This window comes from Centrocercus urophasianus, unplaced genomic scaffold (assembly GCF_019232065.1).
Source record: "Centrocercus urophasianus isolate 14NV4802_14NV808 unplaced genomic scaffold, USGS_Curo_1.0 seq_16, whole genome shotgun sequence".
In the NCBI taxonomy this organism is placed as follows: domain Eukaryota; kingdom Metazoa; phylum Chordata; class Aves; order Galliformes; family Phasianidae; genus Centrocercus; species Centrocercus urophasianus.
In genome coordinates, this window is record NW_024884711.1 from 18,444,113 (window position 1) to 18,466,256 (window position 22,144).

At 36.1% G+C, this 22,144-nt stretch overlaps 1 protein-coding gene across 8 annotated transcripts in view; it reads right to left on the reverse strand.

Annotated features, from left to right (window-relative positions):
- The window catches only part of ITGB8 (integrin subunit beta 8), a 58,937-nt gene that overhangs the window by 26,284 nt on the left and 10,509 nt on the right, over positions 1-22,144 (reverse strand). For 3 of the 8 annotated variants that reach the window (XM_042817277.1, XM_042817275.1, XM_042817281.1), the window contains exons 2-9: positions 18,756-18,841; positions 15,969-16,143; positions 13,547-13,793; positions 12,006-12,171; positions 9,070-9,228; positions 4,115-4,210; positions 3,931-4,020; positions 1,202-1,336 (exon numbers count right to left, since the gene is read on the reverse strand). In XM_042817277.1, coding sequence (XP_042673211.1) covers positions 1,202-1,336; positions 3,931-4,020; positions 4,115-4,210; positions 9,070-9,228; positions 12,006-12,171; positions 13,547-13,793; positions 15,969-16,137 — 1,062 coding nt within the window. In that variant the 5' untranslated portion in view covers positions 16,138-16,143; positions 18,756-18,841. Of the gene's footprint in view, positions 1-1,201; positions 1,337-3,930; positions 4,021-4,114; positions 4,211-9,069; positions 9,229-12,005; positions 12,172-13,546; positions 13,794-15,968; positions 16,144-18,755; positions 18,842-21,443; positions 21,517-22,144 lie in introns of those variants that run through there. The other 5 variants (XR_006168548.1, XM_042817278.1, XR_006168547.1 and 2 more) reach the window with 4 other exon arrangements.

A 22,144-nucleotide genomic window follows, 5' to 3' on the forward strand; every position in this document is an offset into this window, starting at 1 on the left:
GTTTTACTTAGGAAAGGAAGGAAGAAGGATTAGACAATGAAAGGAATGTGAGAATTAAGAACAAGCATTCTGCCTGTAAACAAATACTGAAAGGAGGCTTTGCGGTTAAAAATAAATTAATCTCTTGAAGATGGCTCATTTTCAACTGCAGTAAGCTGTAAGACCACATGTGATCTTTTACAATCAACTGGCTTGTCTTTTTATTAAAAAGAACCAGATATAAATATTTTTCTTTTCGCTAAACAGAACGAATTCCATTCCTATTTCTTATGACATACACAGGGAATGACATTTCAGAAGAGTTAAGAACAAAAACCTATCACATCTACCTAAATTGTAGCAGTTAATCAGCTGCAAATCGTGCAGACAAAATAGAGAAGAGAATAAAATACATTTAAATGAACATATTTAAAATTCACACATTTAATCTATTGTTTCGCCACTTCTATGCACAAACACAATCAAATCCCATCAACTGATCTGTGTGTACACCACAAGGAAAGAACTCCTTGACCCTGCTCTCCAGAAACACAGACCTCTTCCTGGCAAACTACAGGAATTACTCTACTGATCCAAGCAATTAAATAAATATATCAACACACAGAAAAGTTGTTCTGGGAAGAAAACCACGTCCTTTATATTAGCCAGACATCTTCCCACACATTTTCATGGTGCATGATGCTCCAGTTTTATAATCCAATTCATTCAGTACATGGTACTGATCCAAATGGGAATTAATCATTTTATTAATTTGATTTATAAGATAAACCAATTACCCATGACTCTGAATGTGCACAAAGGCTACTGGAGCAAGGAGAGAGAAAGGTGGTGTCTTGAACAGATCCAAGCAGCACAAATTCCAACGATTGTTTTCCACTGAGTGATTATCTTTCAACCTCTTTAAGTACAAATTTCATCACAATGAACATGGCCATTGTGACCATCGAAGGACAAAGGAGAACAGTTTTAATGGACATTAGCTTTCAGGAAAAGCTTTGAGCCTGAGTCCCACTAGATTAGTGAGAATTAAAACAAGATTGGGGAAAAAAAAAAAAAAGAATAATAGAGAGTTTGTGATCATTAATCACTAAAGTGCAGTTTCAGTTTGAGTAAATCCCTAGAAGATTTCACACCATTGAAACTCAACCAAACAGAAAAATAAGTATTCCAGTTCCTTGAAGAATGAAAACTATCAACATACTTCTTCATTATATCCAACGTTTTTACATCCTTCCATGCCAGTTTTTTTGCTTCCATCAGGACAGATTGCAGTGATATTGAAATTAAGATCCTGGATCTGGTTATCCACTTGAATTTTCACTTCAGAGATTAGCTTCTGTAACCAGAAAACAACTTATAGTTGCATTGCATTCCCACATATAATGTGCATTAATGACTAATACCAAGTACTGCTACAATGACTGACTAAAAATGAAGAAAGCTTGTCTGTGTGAATAAAGGAATGAATTAAAGCATTGTTTCCCATATAAAGAACCAATTACGTTCCAAAAATACACAATCAATGAACTGAACCACTACTTATGTGGTAGCTCTGATAAAGTGGATTACAAAATGGTTTTGAGGCTGTATTTTTGGCAATTTGAAAATCTGTTCTAACAACTATGTGTAACAAAAACTGCTTATTATCTGAGAGACGATGTTGTCTTTTAGCTGCACACTTGAAATAAAAACAGAAAACATGCATACTACTATTCTTATTCAGCAGAAAAGGTTACTAATCGAATCGATGCTTTAAACTTGTGATATTTTGCATCTGTCCTGGAAAAGTTTCCCCTGAGCAAATCTTAGGGTGATATAAAGGGTACTGAGATTACCCTTCCTGATTTATTTGGGTCAGATAGGACTATATAAGTCAACAATCTGTTAATTCCCAAGTGGGCTTTTGACAATGCAAAATAAGTAAAAGGCCTGCTTTGTAACCAGTATTTTCCATGTCCTCAAAAATACTATTTAGTAATTACAAAAGAAATATTACTTCTTTGCCTTTTGCAAACATATTAAAACTCTGTAAACATTCATTTCACCAAGAGAATATTAAATTTCCATGCAAACAGTAAAATTCCTTGCATCTTACTATTTTTAAAATTAGTTTTGTGGGACATTAGTGTTACAAATGAAAATTTAATTGTATGAATCTGAACACATGTTTAGCTAAGTAACTTTTTCAAAATTAGTGACTCATCATTGACTTTTTAGGGATTTCCAGACAAGGTTTTCCACAACTAAGCCTAAGGCTTCCCTGCTTACAAAAAGAATACAAGAGGCCCACTACCATCAGACATCAAAACTAAATTTTCTTATGTAAATACTTATGTGATCCTGGAGGCAAAACATTCAAAACACTGTTCACTGTGTTGTTTGTATCTTACTAGAAACTAAAAACATGACAAAAGTATTCAGAAGTACCAAATCCAGTGCGGTTTAAGAGAGGAAGGATGATGCTGTCCAGAAAATAAAGCAAGAATGAACTGGGCGTGGCTGGAGAAGGAAAGTCCCATAGAATCTTCAATTTAACTGAAAGGATTATTTTGTAAATTTTTATTTCCTCTCTTTGAATGCTTGCCCTGGATTATCCTATAAAAACCTGGGTACAATTAAGAGTGGATGGTGTAAAAGTGGCAATCAGAACCATGATCTGCAAATTATTACTTTTTTTTTTTTTCAAGCGGTATTTCACTGTTTCCTACAAATATCTATATTCAAAATGAGATTTCTTGATTTTAGAAGAGAAAATCTAATACCAGAGAGAATTTAACTGCAATTTGATTATACTTCCTCAGCTTTCGAATGCCTTTGGTGTCTGCACAATGTTTCCCAAAATGACAGCGTGAAAACACAGACAAGCCCACTCTACTGCTAGTAATAGACATGGGACTTGGATTCTCATTAGAGCTAATTTGCTGAAAGCAACCAAAAAGCCTCATTTAGATGGTTAACCTAGCATAATGGACAATTTCATTCTTTCATCTCCAAGTAATCCAAATTAATGTGATGCACACTGATACCTTGCTTACAGATTTATAACTACTTTTCTAATTTCTTAACCTTGCACGTTTATGCAACTTGCACACCTGGAAAACATTCAGCTATCTAGCCTACTATCTTATTTTACTCCTATTTTACTCCTGTTCTATGTGCTCCCTTTGCTTTAGAGGATCAAATGTATACTACAATGCTTCATTTTAGAGTTGTTTATCCCCCCTTTCACACACTATCAAGATGACAGTCTCCCCTTAAAAGCTGACATTCCTCAGCAATCATTTGTGAAAATGCTTTTTCCCATACTACTTCCAGTTGAGAACTTTACATTGAAGCACACAGAGCCATTTCCTTTGTTCTCTCTCAAATCCCTATCAAAACTTTTTTTACTGCAATGTATTAAAACCCTGAGACATTACACTGCCCTATGCAATGTAAATGCTGCTTTCCACAGTATTCTTTGTGGAAATATTCTTTTTGTAAATTTCCATTTTTTTCCCTTTTTTCTAAGAACTACGAGGTAAAATCCTCTAAATCTTGTAGTGTCCTTTGGCTCTGAGTTTGTATGGTGCCTAGGCAGTACTGTCTAGTATGCAACCAAAGATCTGAGATCCCAAAATACAAATGAAACAGAAATTTCTTTTGATGTAACATGGCAAAGAATCAAACACTGTATAAAAAAGAGCATCCTTAGTATAAAATTAGCTTTTGATTTTGAGACACAAACAGCCTGGGATTTTGAGAGTTGTTTAGGGATACTGCCATCACCAACCTGGACATTCAGAAAAGTAGGAACGTGGACTTTAGATAGAGGCCTGGAAATTCCAACTTTAGGCTCTAGACTGTGAAAAGTAAAAAAACAAAACAAAACAAAACAAACAAAAAAACCCTGTACAAAGACAGCATCCAGCACAGTCATTCTGATCATACCTGATAAGCTTCTACCACCAAATCATTGAGATTTGCTGCTTGTGATTCTATCTGTCTCGCAACAGTACCAGGCAACAGAGGTAACAAATCCTACAAAAAAAATACATTAATTGATGCACATTCAATATATTTAATAAAATACTGTGTTTTCAAATTTAGAAAAGGAATCAGGTTTCTAACCTACTTTATACCAATGGAACTGGCTTCCTTGAACTGCAAAAATGACATTGATGTTATTGTCAATCAATTTTTCAGAGAGCTGACCAAGAGATGGATGCTCCTGCAAAATAAAACAAAGAGGACTGCAGTTTAGTAAGAGACAACCTTAGATTTTATGTTTGTCACAATACAGGGCTAGAAAGCCACTCCAATCCTTATTTCTAAATGTACAGAGAAATGCTAGGCTTACATCCAAAAGAAGGTAGGGCTGACTGAATATTAAAAAAAAAACAACACAACAACATAACAAAATCAGTGTATCAGGTGAACTGCGATACACTTCCATTGTCAGCTCTGCAGCTGTGCTGCAGAATGGTCTAAGGACCATTCTGGTCTAAGGACTAAGTGAACTCTCCACACAGTACCTTTCTGTTGGAGTCTAATGCTTTTGAAACAGCTGCTGGATATGGTATTTTCCATGGTCTGCCCAGAATACTAAAAAGATTCCTGAGAACGATAAGTGGGTTCTTGCTCAAAAGTCAAGAAGAAGAAATGACATGAGGGCACCAAACTGAGGTGTGATTTGAAGAGTGGCAAGGCAAGTTATTAAATTTATTTCTCAGCACCAGGGATTTATTTCTTGGCACTAGGGATCAGACACATCAGCAAAATGAAACTATTGGCTCAGGTTCTAGCAATGTCAATATCCTATATATATCTTACAGCTGACAGCTTTCTTCAAGACTTGCCTAAGGAGCAATGTCTTCAGCTGTTACTGCAATGTCTTGCTACAGTTTTTTAACCCTGCTTCTCCTTGAGGAAGGTAGAGGGAGTTTCACTTCTCTTCACACTGTAGACATTATTCTTCTTGGTGGGGTACCCATCCTGTGCTATGACCTGCCCTTCTACACTTCTTGCTGCAAGATCTGACACAGACTTGGGAACAAGATGTGTGTTGCTATCCATTCATTCAAGATATTGGGAAGAACAAAGGTGTTTGTGGCCTCAGTGGGCTTGTACATCTGGACAGTGTGGGATTCCTTTCAATTCCGGTACTCCAAAGCAAACTGAATCTGAAAGTCACTGCTGATTTACTATAAGTCTGGGAATACTTCCTAGGAAGTAAATTCAACATCTAAAATTAATGATAAAACACAGTGAAGTGACTGGGGCTTGTGTGTCTTCCCAGAGATTTCATAAGGACACCTATACACGTGTCAAGACAACCGCATTACCCCACATACTTCTGCGGTCTTTCTCTTCCTGCCATTTTTCAGCATCTGTCCCACATTTTCTTTCTTCCTTTCTCCTACACAAACATGCTCTCACAGTTTTCTTGCACAATTCATTACTCCTCGGAGTGCCACTTGTTATTCAAGGCAGCCTGCAAGTCAAATGCTATCCTAACAGTAATTTGAAAGCCAGGACAGCAGAGACAACGTTATGCAAGGGGATAAAATCCATTTTCCACCACATTGCACTATCATAAATAGCCTTGGACAGAAAGAACAAAGGAGCTCCTTGCTGCAGTTTGATCCTAGACAGGATCTCCACTCATTTATCCTTTGATAAGAGATTATATTTTTTAAGGTAAGTGATAGATGTTGGGTAAGACAGAGATAAATCAACATTCTTACAGCTGCAGCTTCTCAGTGTGCCATACATGAGGGTCCAGACAATATACATTCCTTACTTAAGACCGAAGTGCAGCAGCAAAAGCCTTGTTGTCGCTCTCACAACACTGTGTTAAGACCTGCTCCCTTCTCCATGGCCACAGTGATAAGGCCTCCTTGGCCTGCACAAGCTGTTTGCCACATGCAGATGACTGGCAGATCACACATGAACCAGGTGCTCCCAGGACACAGGCTACTGAAACTAGATGTTGTATAAATACCCCCTGCATTCCAAATGCAGAGCAGTGGTGAGGAACCATCAGAGGGTGCTCAAACAAGTCAGTGTCCTGCTCACCATATGACACCAGACATGTCCAAATTCTGGTAAAATGACCCTTCAACATCTCTGCAACTAATGGCAAAAGTTCGAGATTGGTAGTAGCTGAAATGGGTCTCTATGAAACAAAAGCTTATTCAGATGGATGACATACATAGACATGCAAAAGCTGTAGGGACCAGATCCCAAATTACATAATCTGCTCACAAGAAAAACTGAACCTCCATCTTCTTGCAAGTTCTAACTCATTACAGTGCTTGTTTTGGTTAATAGTACATCCAAGTCTCACTACAGATTAGAAAGACAAAATTCCTTTGTATTAGAATGGATATATATTTTTAAAGCCCCAAAAGAATCACACTATTTTTTTTTTTTTAAGCACATAGAGAGATGACATAAGGGACTGTTGGTCACTTGAGGAGTCACACTCCACTTCTGGTAAAAACCTCGGTATACTCTAAGTATTTTTATCTTATCTACTCCCACTACTGTTTAGAAGAATATATTCCCATTTTAGATCTTCTTTCTTGTTCCAATTACATCATTCATGTTATTATTTTAACCTACTGTGTTAAACTTAGAAGATAACTAAAACAGACGTTAAGTATTTCAGAAAGGGAGTGAACTGAGCACGAATCTAATAAAAAGGAACTGGATTTCTTTCTTGCTTAATGCTTTTTGCTGATCTGTGCATGACTACTTAACAAAAGTTAGAAAGAAGCGAGAAGAAAAGTGAATAACTGGAAACATTTCTGATTTAAAGATTAGGCTTATACAAATAAATAAGGAGAGGTCCTCTTAACTGGAACAAGAAAAAAATCGAAGTATGCCAGAACTAAATCCTCTCTAGACTATCAGGTGCTAGGAATGAAAGTAGAAGCACAATATTATCACAGATGGCTCTTTAATTTAACATAGTACTTCAAAATTGAACTGAGAAGAAAAAGAAAAAAAAGAAAGCTATGTTTCTTCTTTGCAACTTATTTAAAAAAGAATTGATAGACTTCCATAACATCTCATTTAAATATTAGTTACATAGACTTTCTTTTTTCAGCTAATGAGATATATCTGAAATAATCACAGACAATATATTACTGAGAAGGAAAAAAATAGGAACCCAGTACACTTACTCTTCTAGACATTACTGTGCTATCTTGTCAAATCTGTTCCAGAAAATATCTGATACTGAGAAAGATTTCCATTATGCACCTGTTCCATTACTAAAGTTTCGATGCAGGCACACAAGAATTAGCCAGTGGCTGAAAAAAGTACGTGCCAGCCCCCAGACAACACTTGGGCCAAGATGTGCTGATCTAAGTATCCTTTAAGGTCATTTCATTTGGACAGCCTGAAAGACTACATAATCTCACAAAAGCATCAATACAAAAAATAATGGAGATTTCTTACTGCAAATAAGATAATAAAATCATGATTCTTCATCCCAGAATTTAAAAAAAATAATAATTTCATTAGTCAGCCATCAGTCAAACTTTGAAGGAGATTAATTTTGCCTGCAAATAGATTTTTGTCTGCATTTTATATTGGTCAAGCTTTTCAGATAGAAAGAAAATTTAATTTCTCATGTTGGACAGCTTTTTCTGGTTGTTGTTCTCTGAGACTGACAATGCCTTTATGAACCAAGAAATCCTGAATCCAAGAGACAGACTTGTATTACACCAATTGTTTAATAAAGCAGTGGAAAAAAAGTAGAGATAGGTACATCATAACCCATGAGTATGCTCTGCTTTGGGAAAGGAAAGTTTCTGGTTTCTTTGCTCTTGCAGAACAAAGGGAGGCATTGTTTTTATCCTAGGGACACTAAAAACACTGAAAATGGACAGACTAGTTAAAGGGAAATAAATAATTCTGACATCAGTGAGGGATTATCCAAAAGGTGACAGAGGGAGTGAGTTACTGTAAGAACATCATATAACCAGAAATCCAGATGACCTTCCCCTCAGCGTATGCTTGGCTTGCCTCCTCCACTCAACAAGGTTGTGAACACCCCCCTATTACTGGAAATCTCCTGTATTTCACTATAATCTCCTTTTGCTTCTCCATCCCAGTAAGCATTTGTGCTGGAATCCAGTTCAGAGCCAGTTTGCATGCAGCTCTCGCTGATTTCCTGAATGGCCTGGCCTGAACGTGGGCTGGATGCTTCAACTAAGAGCAATGAACAAAACTGCGAAAACTCTTGAGAGCTGTAATGATACCACAGCTCATATTTCCATTTTCTGGTGATTACACAGCAATTTAGTATTGATTCACGTTTCTTAAAATGAATGAATAACATTCGTTGAAGGAAATTGCAATTGCAATTGTATAGATCTCATGAAAGCAATTCTTAATCACTCATAACTATTTTGTACATACTTGAAGAAATCCTTTTGAAAGTTAAAATTATCTGCTGAAGGCTTATCAATTTGTTACAGTGGATTTGAAGCAACTTTTTACACAGGCATGTATTTCAACACATTTGTTTTATACTGTAAGATTTGAATATATTTAATGTTGCATTAACAACAGCAAAGCTTTGTGGTACCTAAGTATTTTCTAGTCCATCAAATTTGGAATAGCTCATCACTATTGCACATCTTCAGTTTTCTCTTACAAAGTATTTTCAAACAATGCAACTATGCATCTTCTGACCATAAAGCATGATCAATTCCTTTGTCTCATTAGCATATGTAATTCTGACACATTATGAGCTTCTTCTGTAAAATATATCACAGACTTCTACTTGTGTTTTATACAGAATGTTTGCCATTCCTGTGAGATGACAGTAAAAAACACATTAAAAAACAGTAATATATTCTCCTGCGCTCTGTACTGTTGATTCAGACTACAGAACACTTCATCTCAGATTAAAAGGATGCCAATATTACCAGGCAACTGATTCTTTATTACAAATCTTGCTTACCTGCGAAAATATTATTTTAACGAGTGAATTAAAAGCAATGCTCTGACACTGACCTAAAAACCTCATTTACACCACTCCCCTGAAGGCAGAAGGTATGACATATACCTTACCATACTCGTAGCTTTGACGTAAACATTATCTTTCAAATGGCAGTTTCCATCATGGGGAATCACAATCCCTGCTAATTTACTGTCTAGGGCTAGATGGGAAGTTTGGTCTGTCATCACTAGAAGTAGTCGCTTGGCTTCTTTGCGCCATCCAATGTGGCTCTGAAAAGGAAACAAAATTGAACATAAGAGAGAGGTAACTGCCTACTTCCAATAATAATAAATAACAAAATGAAAGATGAATGTAGAAGTCTGCTTCCAGGTGTTGGGATATTTAGAAACACCGGGTTTAAACCAGGATAACCAGGATATTTAAAGCATTCTTTTCTTTTTTTTTCTTTTCTTTTTTTTTTTTTTTGAGTGTAAAGGGATTTCACATCCTATGTCTGAAAACTATTCTAAAAGTCAGAGGTCCACTTACCACTTGCTTTCATTTTTGAAGGAAGATCCCTCAAAATATAAACAAATTATGCACTATATAGTGGGCATGACTAACAGCTGACACACTGTTAGTATATAAAAAGATATACATGTAACATCTGTGTAATTTTCTGCATTACAAACAACAAATATAAATCCAATGTGCTTTAGGACTTCAGTGATATGAAACACGGCATTACAAACAACAAATATAAATCCAATGTGCTTTAGGACTTCAGTGATATGAAACACGTAGCAGGGCAAGCTTAGATCTATACTGGGTTGGGTGCTTATTTCCAGAACATTTGTTTCCCTCCAAAGAATGAATGACTGCTTTAAATAAAACTTTGAAGATGAAGACATGAATCACCTCATTTTCATTCCCATCTTTATTATTCTATTTTCTTGACTAATTCCATTTTCTTCTTCCTTTTGCCTCATTTCTTACTCCTCCTTCCTACAACTCTGCCTCATCTCTGCCATTTCCCTTAACACTGCCAGATACTGTCCCCCCACCTCATCACAACCTCTTCTCTGGTGGTTGTAGAAGGCTATCAGGTAACCTCTGAGCATCTTCTCTATACTAAACAATAATAGTTTCTTCAGCCATTCTCCATGAGACTCGAGCTCCAGACCCTTCACAGCTTCATTGCCCTTCTCAGGACATGCTCCTGGGCCTCAGTGCTTTTTTTTTTTTTTGTGGTAAGTATAACACAGCACTCAAAGTGCAGTCTCACCAGAGCTAAATACAGGGGGACAATCACATCCCTGGTGCTGCTGGCAACACTATTTCTGATACAAGCCAGGATGCCATTGCCCTTCTTTGTCACCTGGGCACACTGCTGGTTCTTGTTCAGCCTAGCATTGACTAACACTTTCAAGTCCTTTTCCTCTGCAGAGTTTCCCAGTTACTCTGCCCCAAGCCTATAGCATTGCCAGGGGTTATTATTGCAGCCAAAGTACAGGGCCTGGCACTTAGTCTTCTGTGAACTTCATCCCATTGGCCTCAGCCCAGTGATCCAGCCTGTTCAGATTCCTCTAAAGACAGATTGAAACTCCCTACTAACTTGGTGTCATCTGCAAACTTCACAGAATCACAGAATAGCCTGGGTTGAAAAGGACCTCAAAGATCATCTAGTTTCAAGCCCTTTAACATGGGCAGGGTCACCAACAACTAGATCAGGCTGCCCAGAGCCACATCCAGCCTGGCTTTGAATACCTCCAGGGATGGGGCATCCATAACCTCTCTAGGCAACCTGTTCCAGTACGACACCACCCTCTGAGTGAAGAACTTCTAATATCTAACCTAAATCTCTGCTGTCTTAGTTTAAAACTATTCCCCCTTGTCCTTGCTCCCTGCAAGTACTGGAAGTCCACAATGAGGTCTTCCCAGAGCCTTCCCTTCTCCAAGCTAAACAAGTCCAGTTCCCTCAACCTTTCTTCATAGGAGAGGTGCTCCTTAGCCCATGTTTTCATTCCATTTCATTCTATTGCTTTAGGAAGCATGGATGATTCTAAAACTCACAAGTCGTAAGTGTGGAATGTATCCAATGAGAAACACTGCAATCTAAGGAACTTTTCCAAAGCTTCTGTAAATATTTTTTTTCTAACAGCTATGAACACAGCTGAGAATAATAACTATTTACCTGTGTTACAGATAATCAAAAACTGAAAATAAAAATGGAACCAAACTATTCATTGTTATCATACTTGGGGTTCCTTTTTGGGTTTGACTCCTTCTGCTCCAAGAGAGAATGTGAAAATGGTCAAGATAAAAGAGTTACATTGACATCATCCCAAGAAACAAGAACTGCACTAGAAGCCTGTGGTTTGGCTGGGAGGAGAATTATCAGAAAGAGTTATTCTACAGAGCATTAGTAAACCCAAGAATCAGTAAACTTTCAAAATCTCTGTTGCGCTACTTCAAGGAAAACAGCATGCAAAAAAAGCCTTGAAGAGAAAACAAATCACTGTCACTTAATAGTCTTACAGATGCAAATCTTTTCCATCTCTTTCTGCATGGGAGAGACGGGGACATAATTTTATCAATATAATATATTAATTCTTAGTTTATTTGTATTTTTTCAAATATTAATTCGTTAAAAGTTGAGATAACACCAAAATGCATATGTTTTCTTTATCTACACAAGCAAACATGTAACTGATTCTTCAGTTTTCTTAAGTAGCAGAAACGCCAAATGATATGTCCTTCATTGGGAACACAAGAAAATCATCACTGACTTTTGACAATGATTTTGTAATTGACTGAAAGTAATTCATGTTTCAAGCATGAAGCAGTTGATTTCCTTATGCATTCTGTTTTTTAATTCTATCCTTTCTCAGTTTCATCTGGAAACAAAAATGCATAGCTTGAAAGGAAATAATGAAACGGGAGGAAGAAATCCTACTATTTTTTGGCCTATAATTGACAATTTGAATTCAGTATCGCTTGAGCACAGTTGTGACATACATATTCATGTCTGAAGTACCATTTGGTCTTTTGTTGATATATTCCTTACCTGGCACACAGCTGCTTGGAGCATTGCATCAAAACCCCCTTCAGGTGTATCAATATTCCCAGAAATTTTTTGTTTATTCACTGCATTTCTGAATTCTGCTATGTTGTCAGTCAGGGATAGCACGTGAATATAACCATGAGGTGGCATACAATCTAAATTATAATCACTGTACAAAATAAAAACAAAACAAAATTTAGCAAAAAAGTCTATCATAGTCCACATTTTCCATTTGAAGGAGATGTAAATATTCCCTACCAATCCACACAAAATCCTGTTACTAGTGAAAGTGTATATATGAATTTTAAAATAAGTACCTAAAGAGAAAAAATAACTCCACATAACACTACATTCAATAGAAACAATTATATACAAAAGGGGAAAGGATTAAGTTTGACACAAGTAAGATAATGCCACAGGACCTTTACAGGTCATTGCTCTGTGACCCATATATTACAAAAGTATTTACAGCAGAAATGGAAGAGCTCATCTGATTCAGAGATGCTGAGCAGGTTCCACCTCACCTTTTGCTGCATACTGATTGCAACCTACCCTCTTCGAACTCAGTTCGCAGTAAATGAATAGAAACTGGCACTGTAAGGTATAATGCATCTGCAGACATCTACTTTTAGGCAAAATAAATCATGTCCTGGAAGTGATAATTGACTTCTACTTACTATAGTAGACAGTTTAGTTTACTACTTCAAACACTGACATTTTATATCTATCCAGGTAATTTCTCCACTAATACCAAATTAAAAAATCATTGGAATAAAAAAAAAAAGATGCTCATGGACTTCATAGAACCATTAATCATGTCTTCCCAGTAAAGATTATAACAAGCAAGAAGATGCAAGCAGTTAATATGTGCTTTACCAAGTATTATGCATTATAGAGATTTTAATTTACTGTGAAAATTGTGTCTTCTGGAACATTTCCAAAGTGATTCCTCACTTTACCTATGTGTTGAATGCAAGGAATAAAGGACATGAAAAAAGAAATTCAAGCCAGAACACCTTTCTCATTTAAAATGGGAGTTTGTTCATAAAACAATGGTGGAATTGAATCAAAGGATTTCTTTTGTTCAAGAAATGGAAGAAAGAAACTGCATCACATCGACAAAAATAGACTTTTGAAGAAAAGAGCTAATGAACGCAGGACCATACATCAGAAGAGAAGTCTTTGGTCAGAAAGTATCATTCTTTGTAATGAATCTATGCAACATATATCCAAACTGAGAATATAACAGTTTGCTATAAAATTAAATGAAAAACATATTCAAACAGACTAAAGAAGGCTTGTTTTTATAAAGAAAACATTGCACATTTTTTCTTATTGGCAACAAACTTTTTAAAAACCATTCACCAGATATTTCAGAAGTAAACACTGAACAATAATTTTCAATATTTTTTTAGGAACTTTGCTGGAAACTCCTAGTATAGTGAAGCAGATTCTGGAGAGCTTTTAAAATACATACACATAATGCATATTTGTGTAATTAGATCAGTTCTCAGTTCTACAGTAAATATCAAAAGATTACATACCTGCATTGGTTATGGATTCTACCTGGGTGAATGCTAATATAGGGTGACACTGTTTTATCCACATAGGATCCAAATCCAAGTCGAAAATCAAGAGAAATATTCTCCATCTTCTTAGATAAAGCAAATCCAACGGAATTTAGTTTCTCTATGTTGTTGTGCATAGAAGCTGAGACATCAACTAAATAGTAAAGATCCACAGGGTACTTCTCCAGAGGATGAACTTTTAATATAAAGCTTGCTTCACTTCCTGATTCAATGGAAATAAATAAATTAAGGTACTATTTTTCAACATACACTCTTAAAAATGTATTATCTTTGCAGCAACCTCAGCACAAAGTTGTTTGTGTCAGCAAAAAAAAACCCAAGGAAATAAGAAAACCTCCCAAGAGTCAATGAAACCTTGAAGCATAGTTCAAAAATAAGCCATAAGGGAACTCTTCTTAGAAAACATCTTGATTTTTTTTCCTCTCACAGGAGTGTTCCTGAAAATCTGACTTCCCCCTACTTTCTTCTAAATTCCTGGTTATGCAATCCCTTTTACGTTGAACCAAACAGCAGTTACAACTGAAAAAGGACGCATACAAATTGTGGCCACTCACTTCAGGGCTGACACTTGAAAGTATATCAAAGTATCCTGCAAACAGCCTATCATGTGTGTATAAAACTGTACATTTCTTGACAAAAGCACAGCCTGAAGAACGCAGGTAAGTTAAACAACAAGCTTAGACCAATTTGTTCCCAAAGACTTGATGAGAAAACTCAGTAGAATTGAAACGAAAGTAAACAAAGCAGGTTTTAATATTGAAAAAAATAGAAAAAAATGGTCCTCTCCTTTCATCTCAAGATAATAAATGTCTGTATTTCCTGCAGAATCATTTCATTTGTGAAGTATGTTAAATTCTATCAAAGAACTGACTCAGAAATGTTAAGCACGCAAAGTACATTTTAAATAGGCTACCTAAATATTTTTTCTTCCAATATTCTTCAAACATAATATAGCCGAATATTTCAAGATGTATCTTTTTTGGGTCTGACATGAAGAAAACAGAATTTCAGTATATTGTAACTTCTGTTTCCTCTTTGCCAATGTAATTTGAAGTTGTTGTTTTGTTTTGTTTTGTTTTTTTTTAAATAACCGGGTTGCATACAGCAAATACAACTTGTATTTTCTCCCATTCATCATAGTTGGGATTCTTGTAAATAGTGATGAAAAAATGGAATCAAAACAAAACCATTTTTGGTCTAATTACTGTAAAAAAAATATATTTGTCCCACTGACACTGTATATCAGTGAATTTCCCTAGGGATTAAAATGGGATTAAATGTCTATATATCAAATATTAGTCTTCTGTATTTGTCTCCTTCAAGCAGAAGCTTCAGTACAGTTTATGGAACCCTCAGCTTAGTTTCACTACTGGCAAAATGGTTCATTAAGCCCAAGTTTACAAAGCAGATTGTTTTCTATGAATCCAGTTGTGTCAAAGCTTCAGAAATAAATGCAATAGCAAACATTTCTAGAGCTAGCTTGGTTCCCGATACCATGACTCAGTGCAAAGCAGATTATCAGTCACTTCTCTGAATGGAGGCTGGGGAAAGGAGAAGTGGTGACGTTGCTTTTCCAGTTTTATCATTACAAAGACAACAAATTACAAAGAAAACTAGAGTTACTTCGTGCTTTATGCTCCTGCAGCTTCTTTCTTTTTCCTTGCAATTAACAGAAAATTACTTGTAAAAAAAGACTGATCTTTTACACAATTAAAATCAGCAAGATACAAAAGTAATTCAGACTTCTCATATTAACTAAGTATTTTTCTACCAAAAATTGATCAGTTCAGTAGAGGGCAAATAGAGGTATTCTAAAAAGACTCAAATCCATAAAAGGAGATATCGATTCTTTCAGGGCCAGGTGTCTCATGTGTTTTAAATGAAAAATTAAGCACTGAATATCTAAGTCTTCTTTACAAAACCAGTCCTCTCTTTCACATTGGCTGTCTTCACAGTTGTTTACTCAATGCACTTAATCATAAGCAAATAATAAAGAAGCTCATCAACATATTAATTTATTAACTATAAATTTCAGTCCAATTTACTTACAGCAAAGAACACATTTTATATGGATGTAAGGGAAAATTAGGTTTGAAAAGAAAAAGAATCACAAAATCATAACAGAAAATAGAAAAGACTGCCTAAGATCCCTTTTCTACTCACTAATTGCATTATTTTCACCATAAGCTGTGTTTTGTAGAAACACTTCTTACTGAAGACTGTACTTGACTATGGGAGCAACATATTACACATATAGTGTAATGTTATAGCATCATTCTTCAAGACGATTCCAGCAGTTTCTTTTCAAAATGTATTTAAATATTATTGTGCTGTATTTTAATTGACTATAATATCAGTGTATTAAAGAAAACCCAACCTGGACGCAGTTGGACTGAAACTCTTCCTGGAGTCACTTGAGTATTTGTTTCTTGGTCACTGGGTATTGTAACATGAACTGTGGGACTTTCTACAAAATCCGATTGGCAGCCTCTTTTCAATAAGTTGAAAACAGTGTCACAGCGTCCCTTCTGTGTTGAGTCAGCCATGAAATCCTATTTTATGAGAGATAAAAAGTACAAAAAATTTGAGCTGAAAAAACCCCAACTGTAGTATCTTCAAAGGAAAGAGAAAAACAAACTAACAGTCTTTGAAACAATAAAACATGCTACTATAATTGCATAAATAAAAGTAGTTCATGGAAGCCACATGTTTTAAATAAGAGTAATGTCAAAATATTTAAATTAGATGTTAACCTAATTGCTACAATGACTATTTTTCTATAAAGGACAAAACTCTTTGTGAGAAAGAAGATCTTGCACAAACAGAACAAGATGACTTTGGAGGAAAAGGAAACTATGTACTTTCACTGTAAGTAAAAAAAGTTCTGTGCTATGCTATGAATTAGTTCCACCAAGAAAATGTCATTTGCATGATTTCTAAGCATATTTACTGTCAGAGTAATCTTAGGCTACAATTTAAAAGTAAAAGCTGCAATAAAAGTTTTACATTTCTATAACCTGAATTTGACAATTACAGATTTTTAAACTTTATCCTTAGCCTGCACAGAAGTGAAAGACCAGCTGGACTATATCTCTAGAAAGAGGAATTTATGTACAATGGGACTGAAGAGTTTAATATGCCACCAATAAGAAAAAAGTCTCTGTAGCAACAGAAAAAAGGTTAGTAGTAGGATGATCTCAGAAGCAGTAAAAGGGCAAAGCTGCCAAGATTGTGCCAACATGAACCAGTGCAAAATTCCTTCCTGACCACAAATCTGGTGATTAGCATGATCCTGATCATGCAAGAAATAAAAAAGGCTTGACAAGATCCTTTGTGCTCTTTGAAGCCATTAATCCATTGCAGCCACAGCTGGAGACCAAACAATGGACAATCTCTGATACTTCAGAGGCAGATGGGGAAAATAAACAATCGAAAAGTGCATACAGCCCACTCTGTAATAGAGAATAAATTGTCACTCAGACTCTGAAAAGACTGGAGAAAGCCTCCGAAGAATGAGATTTGTCAGTCATGCATCTTGTTTTCTAAGTTCCTACTGTTTTTTATAGTGTACCTGATATTGTTTTTTCACAAGCTTCTTCAACGTACACAACAGAGACTACTCTCGTAGGTCTCTCCTATTTATACTCCTTTCATGATTTACATAAATTTCACAAAGATAAATTTTTAAATGTCCTAAGAACTTATTCACTCTCACTGTTATCACTGGAAATGAACAGATATAACATTTTCTGAAATTCACTGTGCGGGGATGTAAAATTAAAGAATCTCAAGTGTTCTTTATGACTGTTTTTATTATTATAATATAGGCAGATGAAACAGCTGCACTAAGCCGAAAACTGCTCCTGTACCTTTACTCCGAAAAATTTCTATCCGAATTAATATTGGTTTTGACATTCCACAAACATGGACAATGCATAGGTGAACTGACTGTCAAAGCACGATGTAAAGAGGTTTGAGAAACCCCTGCCTTCCATAAAACTCTTAGGACTGACGTGAAAAGTGAGGCACAAGAAGCAGAGCAGAAGTCAAATTCAGTCAGATCTGAGCATCTGTTTAAAAGAAACCTTCTACAGCCCCATAACAGTAGAAGGCTAAGAAATACTACTCCATGGTAAATACAGACCTGGCAGGAAAATAAATTGTGCCTTCTGTAAGTAATGACATCACATGAAAATAAGGAACCACTCCACATTTTAAGCCATTGTGCCATGTACATATGCCCTAGAACTCGTGGACAACAAACTCTCCCTGCGTCTATTCGTCCTTGCATTATTAACACTTGTTTCAGACTAAGTTAACCATTCTAAGACAATGTATCTCAGATAAGTTATGCTAATGCTTTACGCTCTTCATCTCTTCTATGCACTCCCTAGGAATCTATTTGCCTTCTCTGCTAACCTGAAAGACACAAGAAATGATTTGCTTACGACCTTGAAGAGCATATTAGCTTGCAGTACTCAGTGACATTCTTAAAAACTTCGCTCCTCTGAACTGCTAAAATAGTCCAACATTATTTGAAATCACATAAACATGTTGGGTTTTTTTCCTCTAACAAAAACAAACAAAAAACCCAAACATATTCTCACAGTTGCCAAAACAATACCAATTTCAGCTTAATTCTTCCTATCTGAGATTCATATTCTATTACAAATCTCAGAACCAATAGATGTTAAAATAGAAAAGCATCATTTTTTCAATTTGCAAGAGGGGGCATAAAATATGGTGAAGTCAAAGCTAACTCCACTCTTGTTAAGTACAATAGATACATATGTATAGACTTGCTCTGATATATAAGGAATTAATACAAAGTACTGATAAGTAATTTTGATTTTGATGCCAAAAACTTCTGAACTCTCAAAGCTATTATAAACCCGCCAAACCTGTCTACAAAGCAGATGGAACACATTAAAAAGTTCTCACTTTATTTAAAATTACTGCAATTTTCCAAATAAAAGATTGTATTTTCTCCTCTAGAAATTAAATATATTTAACATGATTTCTCCAGGTGCTGTGTCCAGAGGACATTTAAAGATTTTCCTGTTATTTCTCACTATGATTTTCACAGTTTAGAAGTCTTTTATCTTTATAAAGATCATGAGCAGCTAAAATGTAAAGTAAAAAATAAGTAAGCAAAATGCCATACCTCCTGAGCACACCATCCACACTCTGGACCCAGAGCAAGACACTTTGTACATGTTACTGCATTTGAAGTAGCACATCTGTTTTCCGCTGCAATGAAATACAAAACCAAACATTTAATGATTTATGAAGGTATGGGGGAATTGTAAAATACCTAATTTCAAACCAAGATTTCAAAAATTGCTTCACCAGATTAAGAGCGATGACAACGTATCCAAACAGAAGTAAAACAGAACAAAAGCAGCCTGCTGAGAGAATATTTACAGCATTTTTTGTATCTACAGTTTAGAACTGCATGTACAGATAGATAGCATAAAATTCATTCTCAAGGCCAAATTTTTAAAATCCTGACATAAAATAAGTTTGAAGTGAAAATCCATCTTTGGCACATACTTTGGTGATTTACTGCCCAACGAAACATGTTTACCAGGTAGCTTATCTCTTTATAGACATTTTCATTTTAAGTTATTTACACTTGTCTGAGTTATTCATTATTCAAATTCAAAGAAGAGGCAGATTTCTTTTTTTTTTTTTTTTCCTTTACAGAAGTCAACACAAACTTATCCAAGTGTGTCATAGACTGAAGACATAATTCTGCACTGCCAACAACAAAAAGCTGTGCCTACAGCAGGTCCATGGGTAAAGCCCTTCATATCCTCTTTACACCTGTGCCTTACAGATCACTGCTTATGTTACTAGTATTTTTGTGCTTTTGCTATGAAACTCTAGTAGCCAGAACTGAGATTAGATGTCTCCCTTTTCTTTTGTGTGAGAATTGGCCTTACAGCAGCCATGAAGAAGGTGCAGGATATGACCTGTCAGAGCACAGCAGCATGGTACCACTCCACTGCTCAGTGGCACATTCAGCATGGATTACCATATGGCTATACAACACAATGGAAATGAAATAAAATGAATTACTACATACTGGAAAATCTAAGTCTTTTGTCTGATCCACTATGATAAAAGGCATATCATCACATCAAAGCAGTTGGAGAAAAGCTTGTCATCCAAAGTTGTGACCAAGTGCTGTCTCTCAGGTTACCTCCTTCCAACCTTCCACAATGCAAACAATCTCTCTTTTTAGAGCAGTGAGAGCAACTTCACACAGCGAAAGGCAGCATTAGGATCACATTTACTAAAATTCCTTTTTTTAAAAATCTTTCTTTAACCAATTTCAGCTACGGATCTAAAGATGAGATTCCCTACTGAGCTGGCCCTCTGAATAACAGATGATTCAAGGAACATCTTGCACATTATTGCCATCAGCAACATATGCACCACCATAAGTACTAGCAAGACAGAAAAGCTTAATAAAGCACAATTGCAGCATTACACTGATAACAGGCTTGGAGCAATTCCATTGATTTCAAAGGTCAGACTGATATTTCACATAAACTGATGTTTACAATTTACGCCATGAATTCAGCACAAGAAATGCATATGAAAGGAAGAAAAAATAATTACAGATGTGATTCTAAAAAAAAAGTAAAACAAAACAAATAAATAAAAGAAAACAAACAGGAAAGGAGCCTAGGAAGGCACTGGAAAAGAAAAATAATATTTAAAAAGAGATGGGCAGGGATAAATGCAGGAAGGGCTGCTAAAGAGAGAGAAGAAGGCAAGACAAAATCCAAAAGGTTTTTGCTTGTTGTAAAAACAAACACAGCAAGTTTGATTTGGATGGGGTACGCAAAAAAGCTCATTCGGCACTGATGCAAGAAAACTTCTTTGCATGTGTAAGATAATGGTAAGAACAGAGCTGGAGCCCATGAAAGAGTTACTGCAGCCATGAGGCAGAGTGATAGTAGGATCCCAGGTTGGTGCAGCCACAGAGCTGTAGAGCTTAACACTGACCTGCTCCTAGCCACAGCTAAGCACAAAAGCCAGGTGAAGAGTTGCTGAAGGAGTACAACTAACAGGAATGTAATTATTATTGGGTCAGAAGCATCACTTCCATCTTCAGCTGAATGCCAAGTGAAAGAGAAAGGTGGGTTCAGTAGAAGTGGCAAGAAAAGGCAGGAACTGCTGATTTGCAGCACAGTGGTGGCTGAAGAGTAAGATGGGGCAGAACAGGGAGATGACACCATGAACTTTGAGGCTAGCAACCAAGCAACAGCCACCCTAGGAGAAAGAACTATTCTAATAAACTGTTGAAAGAAACAAAGTGAGGGACTACCGTATCTAGCTAAAAAGATGAAGAAGACAACTCAACTCCTGGTCATCACAACCAATATTCAAAGTAAACAAAACAGTGAGTTTGACTTAATTCATTACCTATAATAATTTCTGATCTTAAAACATATAATCCTATTTGCATAACACAGACAATGCACTCACAAATTCTCACACTTCTAAAAACTGTTGACGATGTAACAAGACATTCACGTTTTACTGTAATGCGCACACACTACGAAGAGTCTATGACGGGAACGGGTATAGTATTTCCATTAAAAAACAGGCTGAAATATAACTGCCACAGATTTTTTTTCAGTGTGGTTTGGTGCTGAATCTTTTTTATCTGTATGAGTTAGGCACTCAATCTACTGAAGCCTGATTTAGTTTATAAATATAGCCTATCTTTTAAAAGATATGATTTCCTTTGTGTCATTCTAAACTGCTAAGTGAGAAGAAAAGATCTCAAAATCCAATGTGGGTTTTCAGGGTGATCAAAGAAGATTAAATACTTTACCAAATGAGGTACACAGTACTGTTGGATGCAAATCTCTCTGCAGATCACTCTCCAGACTCAGAGCTCCATTTTTGCAACGTGAAGTCATGCACTGGCAATTGACAGGCTTGGTGCCATTGGCTCCAAAAAATGATTTTTTTGGAATAAAGAGAAACTTGAAAAGGTTTATTAGTGCCTGAGACACATTCTGGCTACATCACTACTATAGTTCCCAAGTATGTAGTCCCTTATAGCAGTAACATTTATGGAAATGCTTTCATTCACCAAATATTTACTATTTGGTTATAAATGTACTCTAAAACCTTAACTGATTCAGTGTAAACTTCTCAGTTTATTTTAAAAATCACATGCTAGAGCAAGAAACATTTTTATATGAGTTGGCTTAACAAAGAACTGAGATTTTTCCTGCCACTTCACCAAAAACAGAGTCCAGACAAGACTGAGTTACTGTTCAGCCAAAGCTAAGGGCAAGTTTCTACTGGCTTCACTAGAACTGATGTATGCCAAAAGCTATTTTCAACAAGGGCCAACCTTTGTGCTGGGAACTGCACAGGCATATGCATATAATAAAAAATGAGTGCTGGAGGTTAACCTGCTCTTTTCTTGCCTCCCCCACATCATTCAACTGTGCTCCAGCTACTAAGCACAGGTAGGACAAGCCTAAACTTCATCAACAAAAGGGATCAAGACTAGACAAGGAT